The sequence below is a fragment of the Trachemys scripta genome, chromosome 2 (genome assembly GCF_013100865.1).
Source record: "Trachemys scripta elegans isolate TJP31775 chromosome 2, CAS_Tse_1.0, whole genome shotgun sequence".
Lineage (NCBI taxonomy): Eukaryota > Metazoa > Chordata > Testudines > Emydidae > Trachemys > Trachemys scripta.
Genome location: NC_048299.1, coordinates 184,178,289 through 184,186,980, shown reverse-complemented (window position 1 = coordinate 184,186,980; position 8,692 = coordinate 184,178,289). Strand labels below are relative to the sequence as shown.

The window sequence follows — 8,692 nt, the reverse complement described above, 5'->3', positions numbered from 1 at the left end:
CCTAGACATATTTTTACCCCAGTTTCCTAAATGGCCCCCTTAAGCTCTGAACTCACAACCCTGTGTTTAGCAGGCCTATGCTGAAAACACTGAGCTATCCCTCTGCCTGAGCCATTTGAAAACAACCAAAAGAGAAGTGCAATAGTTTTCAAAAGGGATCCATGGCAAGATATGATAAGCTAATAGCTTCTGGGTAATGAACATATGGAGTGGGCTTTGGCTACTGACATCAGAGTTGTCACCTCTTGCATTTTTTTGCAATCCAGTTAGCAGATGCTTGTTGTAAACAGCTGCCCTAACACTGGCTAATGTATGTGGTTGTAGTTTACTGCTGCAAATATTAGCAACATCAGCACAGTTCTACTCTACAGCCACTAGAGGCCACTGCTGCTCTGTGCCTTTCTTATGTGTAGAGTGGGCAGCTGCAAGGAATCAACCCAGAGACATCCAATGCAAGGGTAGCAACAACTCCAACCCTTCTCCCTCATTCCAGCAAACTGGGGTGGGCTAAACCCCAAATGTGATTTATTGGCAGAGCGGGGGAAGAGAAGGAACTAAGTGTGTGCATTGCAAACTCAGCCTGCTGGAAAGAAGCCCTAATTACATTCAGACAAATCTGATTTCATTCTTTGAGGTTACAAATTTTGTTGATAAAGGCAACAGTCTAGATGTAATATAATTGGAGTTCTGTAAGGTGCTTTACTTAGTACTACATCCCATTCTGGTTAAAAATAGGCTTCATTGTTATTGTATGGAACGATGTTAAATAGATTAAGAACTGGCTAATGGACAGATTTCAAAATCATGGGCAATGAGGAACCATCACTGAATGGGTGTGGGGATCTGCAGGAATTGGTAGTTGGCCTGACACTATTCAACATTTCATCAATGATATGGAAGTAAATATAAAAAATGTTAAAATTGGTATCTGACACAAAGATTGGTGGAATGGTAAATAATCATGAGGATAAAGCAGTCATACAGAACAATCTGGGTTGCTTGATAAAGGCATACATTCAAATAAAATGAGTTTTAATATAGCCAAATGTAGGAACAAGGAAGGCAGACCATCTCTACAGAATGGGTGACTATCCGATTCTTGGAAAGCAGTGACTCTGAAAAAGACTTAGGGGACACAGTAGATAAGCAACTCAACATGAGTCAAGTACTGCAAATCTGTGGATATCTGCTTTATATCTGCATCCGTGGACCATGTTTGCAGATCGGATGCAGACACACATCTTGTATCCATGCAGGACTCTAAACATGAGCTCCTCATGCAATGGAATGGCAAAAAGGGCTAATGCAGTCCTTGGATGTATGAAAATTAGTGATTAGTAGGGAGGTGGATTTACCACTATATATGGAATTGGTGAGACTGATACTGGATACTGCATACACTTCTGGTGTTCACAATTTAAAAAGGATGTTAAAAATTGGAGAGGGTGCAGAAAAGAGCCTGAGATTATTTGAAGGCTAGAGAAAATGCCATATAGTAAGACTTGAGAAAGTCAAGCTGTTTATCAAAAAGAAGACTGAGAAGCAATTTGATTACAGTATACATCTTTAGTTTGGGTACTAAAGGGCTCTTTAATCTAATGGAGAAGGGCATAACAAGAGCCAAAGGTTAGAAGCGGAACAAATTCAAATTAGAAATAAGGCACACATTTTTAATAGTGAAGGTGATTAACTATTGAAACCCAAGAGATTGGGGGTGTGTGTGGGGTCTCCAGCAAGACCTTTCTGGAAGGTATGCTTTAATCAAATGCTGAGCTCAATGCTGGGGTAACTGGGTGAAATTCTATGGCTTGGATTAGCCAAAAAATCAGACAAGATGATCTAATGGTCCTGTCTGATCTCAAGGGCTATGAGAGCCCCTCATGGTTGCTGGATTCCATATGTGGGCAGGAGTGTATGATTTAGGGCAGCATTGGGAAACGAGGAGATACCGGGGAAAAATATTTTCAGAGTGGAACAGGCATGGGATTAGAGTTGCCAACCCTCCAGGATTCCCTAGGAATGAAAGATTCATCTTTAATTAAAAAGACTGTTGTGTTGAAACCACCAGGAATACGTTCAACCAAAACTGGCAACCCTACACTGTGAGGATTTTAGAGGCAGAAAAGGGACCATGTCCCTCTCATCACTGAGGCACAGGCAGACTCCAATGTTTGTGAGTACATTTTATACCCTTCTCCCTTCAGATGTTCAAAGTGCACTGCAGCTACAAGTGTATGTTTCAGGGGCAACTTCTCACTAAATTTGAAGATCAGAAGACAATAGCCAAACACTGCAGGGATACCAGCCCACTTGATTTCTGGGTGAGTCTCACACTATAAGATTTTTCTTAAAGCCCCAACTTCTGCAGACAAGGGATTATGGGGATACTGTTTTCATTTTTTTTTTAATTTAAGTTTCTAGTTGTCAGGGCTGTGGAGAAAAACTGGAGCACCTGCACCCCTTAAAGGCTCTCAGACCCCAGATGGCAAAGAAAAAGAGCCCAACATTGCTGGATAAAAACAAAAAACTCCTTGTTTTTAAGCCACGTGTGATGGAGAGGAGAAGAGGACCCCTCACTCAGGGTAATGTGTGGCAATACCAACCCTCAAGGATTTTGTCCTGGAGTCTCCAGGAATTAAAGATTAATCTTCAAAGATTATGTCCTGTGAGGAAACTCCAGCAATAGGTCCAACCCAAACTGGCTACCCTAGTGTCATGATTTCCAGAGCCTGCCTCAAAGGGGAGCGAAGGAAGGGTAACGTGTGTGTATGCTGCCACTCCCTAGCTCCAGCTCCCATTCTGCAGGCGCGGAGCCTCAGGTTCCTCCGTCCCTACCCCGCCACCCAGCAGCTGCCGCTTTGCGATTAGAACTGCGCTCCGCTCTCAGAATTCCACAGTACCCGGATGTCACAGAGGCAAAGCCATCCGTCATCGTTCACCTCTCTCTCTCTCCCTCCGCTCGCGAGTGCACGCGCCTAACCCCCTCCCTTTACCATGGGTAGGGCGCATGCGCCGCCGCCCTTCACTAGAATCACTTTTCTTTCCCTCGCGACCTCAGACCTTTTGCGTTCGCGCGGGTAAAGCGCAAGCGCCTTTGCCGTGCGCATTTCCCTCCCTCCCCACGCTCGCCGTTCACGCGCGTGCGTGTTTCACTTGTCTCGTGCATCTCCATACAGTGCCTCAATCTCTGCGTATAGGGCCGGTACGTTCTTTCCTCGCCTGCCCCACCCTTCCAACTGCCTCTTCCTCCGCCACCGCCGTTGCAGTGTGGTGGGAGTGAGTGCGCGCGCACGCGCGTGCGGGGGGAGGGGGCAGCCATGCCGAGGGGGCGGCCTTCCAAACCCAGCAGGGAGGACAGCAAGGCCGGTGCCGAGTCAGGTAACTAGCGCGGCCGGACAGGCTCGATACGCGCCCTGGGGTTCGAGACTGGGCCCCTAGGGGTGGCGAAAAGCCTCCGCCGGCTCCCGCATATAGTCCCCGGATATGGGGGGGAGGGAGGCCGGGTCTATTGTGTGTGGGGGGGAGGGGGAGCTAGGCCCTGCGGAATGATACTGAGCGGGCAGATCCCGGGCCGGCGGCCCTGCGCTGTTCCTGCCTCGCTCAGTAGCAGCGGCGCGGCCGCCGGATCCAGCCGGGAGTCAGCGCGCCTGGGAGCGGGGACGACGTGTGTTCCCTTCCCGGGGCCCGTTTATATTCGCTCGCAGGGGGAAGGGGTAGCTTCTGGACGGCTTTTAAACGGGGCGGGGGGCTGCCGCCGTGCCCGAATACGAGAGCGATAGGAGGCGTGTAGCCTCCCCGGCGGGTGCGTGTTTCGATGGTGCCCGGGCCCTGCGGCGCCCGGTTGGGCGGCGAGCGGAGCAGGAGCCTGATCGGGGATAGTTTGGAGATGAGGCTCTTTCCCCCACCCCCGCAAACTGAACAAATACAGGCTTGAAATATACCACCTAGCTAGTTATCGACAGAGGCAGCCGCACAGTGCGGGCTTAGAACTCGAGCTCTCCTTGCAAGGAATAACTTTTAAGAGTTTTAAAACAGTCCTTCCACGTGTGTTGCCCACATGGAAACAATCAATATAAGAGCCACAGGGTTCTGCCTAAAAGCATTTTTACCTGCTGTTGTTACTTCTAGCCCTTTATAATTATTGATCGTTGAACTAGACCACACCAGATTTTTTTTTTCAGGTAGTTGGCTTTGTGCATTCGATAACACTTTTTATAGTCAATGTCCCTGTTTTCTCTTGTGTGGTCAATTTTCCCTTTTAATCTGGGTCTTTCTCACAAGAAACCAGAGAGGGAAAGCATGATCATAACACCCAAAAAGCTAGCACAGATGCTCAGGTAGGTGTGTGCCTCTGATTACCTTCAACTCACTTTCAAAGTGATGGATTAGATTTCAGGCACCTGTAAGTAACAGCATAAGAGTCCGTCCCATAGAGTAGGGAATTCATCCTTTGATGTACAGACATTCAACAGCACTCTTTCTCTTATCCAGCAACTGGTTTTGTTTTGTTTCTTTCTCTCAGGAGGTGCGCTAAATGTTTATTATTTTGCAGGATAGATACTCCCTAACCTTGAATTAATTTTTTAAACTTCTTTAAAAGTTCTTAAGCCTACAATTAAAGATTTTATTATATTTTTGTTAGATATTTAAAAATCTGTTTTTGAAAATATTGTTTAATATTGATTTAAAAAAAAAAAAAAAAAAGGGGCACAGAGAAAATTTTGCGGTAGTGTCTTAGGTCCTGATCCTGCAAAGACTTAAACTGCATGTGTAAGGACTCTCCTACACCAGGGACTTCCATGGTACTTGAATCTTTCCCTCTCCCCCCTTCCTAAATAAAACTCTTATCTTAGTTGAAATATTACATTTTTGTATTCATTATGCAGGCTTAAAAATGAAATAAATTGCAATATTTTGGTAATAGAGGGTGAGCATGTATCATGTGTTCTTTCCACCCAGAGTTCAAATGCATATTATGATGATGAAAGTTGAGTATAAAAAATTTCTGTAGCAGTTGAATGATTACTTAACTAATATGAGAATTGGGGGTGGTTTAGGTTTGTTTGGGCAAGGAAATGCTATAAGAAGTATAATTCATATAGCATACCTTTATGGGTCTGGTCCTACAAATGCTTACATGTGTAACTTTGCATGAGTAGTCACATTGAGCTAAATGGAAATACTTATATGGAAAAATTAAATGCACTTTTGCAGATTTGGATCCCAAGTTCCATTTCTGCAAGGCTGAATCTATGTGGTGCTCCTTGCAGGATTGGGACTTATGCTTGCAGGAAAAAAAACAGTGAAGATGTGCTGTGAAACAGGAGATATGTACTAAAGAATGTTATGCTCTGTTTGATTTTTCTATACTATGTGATTACCACAACAAGTTTCAGCCTGAAAACATTTTTAAGACCTTTTTTTCTAAAGAGATGATTTCTACTGTTTTTAAACTAAGTAATGCAAGAATAAAAAATGACCCCCAAACAGTTTTGATTTTAATACAGATCAGCAGTCAATTTTGTAACCATTGCTTTTGGTGTTTTCAAAACAGAGTATTTATCTCTGTTTTCTGTGCATGTTCAGTAATAGCTTTTATATGGATTTGTATGAGTTTCAGTGCATGTACTTTATACGCTTAAAATGTATACACAAGGTTTTTGAATAATGGTAACATAAATGGGTAAAAATGTTATATCAAGCTTATGATGCAAGCTGACCAAAACAAAGACATTACTTAGGTATAATGTGATGTGCTGAGGACAGTTAACTTCAGGTTGTTGTATATAGTTTATTTAAAAAAACAAACAAAGTATATACCAGTATTCCTCAAGAAAAAGTTGTAACTGAAACTTAGCATTTTTAAAGTGTAAATTAAGCCTGGATGCTGGTATTAGCCGAGCTAATTGTTGGTTATTAACAATTTTTTTGTCAAGAACCCATCCCATAGACTTTAATGTTAATTGGATTCATATATTAGCAACTGTCACACTGCTTATTGACAGGGTAGGCTGCAACTCAGAGAGTTGTAGGGAGAGGTACTGTGCAACTCCGAAGGCGCTCAGTACTACCTTCTCTGCTGCTCCCTTACTAGCCTTCAGCACCAAGACTTCAGCAGGAGTTCCTAATTACCTTCTGCATGAGTGGCAGGTCCCTGGCTGAGGGGCTTTCCCCCTTGGCTGTTTCAGGCATGGGCCTTTTGTTTGTTGGCAGCTTTCAGATAATAGCAAATTTTTGCTTGGCACCAGTAAGTTGCTAGTAAGTGGCATCTACTGTATAACTGTGAATGAAGTATGGAATAACTGGCAGATTTATGCAGAGAAAAGGCAATTAACTAGAGCTTGTTAGAAAAATTGTGACAAAATATTTTTTCAATGGAATTTGATTACTGGAACGCCTTGCGTAACTCGAATTTTGTGTAAGTCGGAAAAATATACCCAACCATTACACAAAAAACCAAAACCAAAACTATTTCTAGCTTACAGAACTTTTCTGTAAGTGCGGATTTGCGTAACTCGGGTTTGCGTAACCCTGGGGGGTGTCTGTAGTTGAAATTGGTTTGATTTTGATGGGACTCAGAAACCAGGTTTGATTTCAGTGAAGCTCTGAAAGAACCCAACGAGGTTTGCAGCCAACTTGTCTGTATGGCTCCTAAGAAGCCTGAGCTTTCGGAGTCTGCAGCTCTAGTGCAACCTGCAAGCAGATATCCCAGGGACCTCAGGGCTTCTAGAGTATGTCTGACACCTGCGGCTGGCCAAGGCCAGCTGACTTGGGCTTGCGTGGCAGGGGCTGCAGTGCTGTTTAATCGTGGTGTAGATATTTGAGCTCAGGCTGCAGTCTGAGTTCTGGGACCCTCCCATCTTGTAGGGTCCTAGAGCCCAGGCTTTTGCCTGAGCCCAAATGTCTACATTGTAATTAAACAAGCCCTTATCCTGAGTGAGCTGGCATGGGCCAGCCACGGATTTTTAATTGCAGTATAATTATACACCTAGAGTCCAAGGCTCCAGGGAATCAGGAGGCTATGGGAGTCCCAGCTCCTTAGAGGCCTATAAGGTGGTCAGAACTGAGAGCCTGGAAGCGTGGTCTGAGCTGGCACCCCTAGGGCTTACAGGCTCACAGATCCTTGTTAGCCTCAGAGGTTCATGGGGGCACCAGATTCCAAGCTCTTAAGCTGTTTCCACTGTCTCTTTCAGCCCACCAGGTAGAATTTTGTTTAGAAAATATAAAAAAAAAAAAAAAATCTGATTTTTTTTTCCCCCAAAATAAAGGGCTTTTATTTCGTAGAGATTTTTGAAAATTTTTTTTATTTCCAAATTGGATTTTTCTTTAATCTCAAAATGTTCTGCAGAACAGAATTGCTGTTCTTGGCCCAGCTCTACAAGTAACGAATCCATATTTTGATGTTGAGGCTGATTTGTACAGAAGAAACTGAACAGCGTGTATTATGATTCAGAACAACTATGCTTTTGTTGTGCCTCCTTCATTGATCGCAAATAAACATCACAAACAGCAGATAGCTTTAGTTTTCCTGAAATTGGGACCGTGTATTCGTTACAGGCTTAGGGTATGATTTCCCCTTGGTTGAGAACACATCCTCGTGCTAGTTCTCATCAGTTATAGTGATAGGTTGGGCTTTTCCCTGACCTACTTCCCTGCTAGGCTGTGGCATCTCCAGGGAGAGCAATATGCTTGACTGGCTCTAATCCAAGAGAAGGACCTGGAAAAAGTGCCTATAGTTGGGCTGGGATCTAAAGGCTACCACAGGACCTGCTGCCATAATAGCAGGCGCAAGTAAAATGTACTTTGTTGCGGGTCGGATTGGGTGGGCAAAAAAAACAGATTGCAGTAATTTGCAGGAAAATACTAAATCTTTCTCATAAACAGAATTTCATTAATGTAAAGCAAATTTTTCTTTTTAAATAAAGGTTTTAATACTTAAATCTAAGAGATAAATAGAGATTTGATGTCTATTATAATAGGAGCTAAAGGATTTTTTTTACATGATACAAGCAAGATTTGTTTTATTTTTTAATGGTAAAAATTGCATCTGAATTCTGTTGATTTATAATATTAACCAACTTTTATTTTTTTAGTAGCATAGGGGAATCTGTCTCTTGTGGGATTTGCCAGATCTAAGTTTTTTTTGTATGTGGGAGTGGTATAAAAATGCAAGAAACAATATGGGAGTGGGTATTGCGGGATGGGAGCAGGATTAAAAAAATAGTTCCACGCAGGGCTTTACCTGCATTCTCCCACTTTGCCAGCTAGGAAGGGGAAAATAAGGAGAAGCTGAGGTCCAACAATGAGTTACATACCCTTGACTCTTTGTCCTAGTTCATATGTCAGAATGAAGAGTGCAGCATAGTTGGCCGCTTCTGATGTACTCTGTAAATTGTGTTTTAACTCACCTTGAACAAAGTGTATCATTTGTGGAAGCAGAGATATTCTCCGACACATTATAGTATGTTAACTACAGTAAAACCTCATTTCACAAAGATCTCTTGGGTTGGAGGAGATGGAAATGACTGAAGTTTCTTATAAAAAAAAAAAAAGTGTAATAACTTTCACTGATACGTACTGGATTATATACAGACATTTTGAATTAAAGAATTTCTTAAATTAAGGCGTCTGTCATTTTGTAGCGCTTTTATTTAAAAGAAACAATTTTATCGTAATGAATGCAGGAGTAAAT

The 8,692-nt window shown here is 42.9% G+C and overlaps 1 protein-coding gene across 1 annotated transcript in view; it reads left to right on the top strand.

Moving 5' to 3' along the window:
- Nucleotides 1-3,290: 3,290 nt before the first annotated feature.
- ZNF236 (zinc finger protein 236) overlaps nt 3,291-8,692 on the top strand; it is a gene marked incomplete in the record, with an annotated part of 198,678 nt that continues 193,276 nt past the window's right edge. Inside the window, 1 exon segment of the mRNA XM_034762494.1 lies at nt 3,291-3,378. Coding sequence (XP_034618385.1) covers nt 3,318-3,378 — 61 coding nt within the window.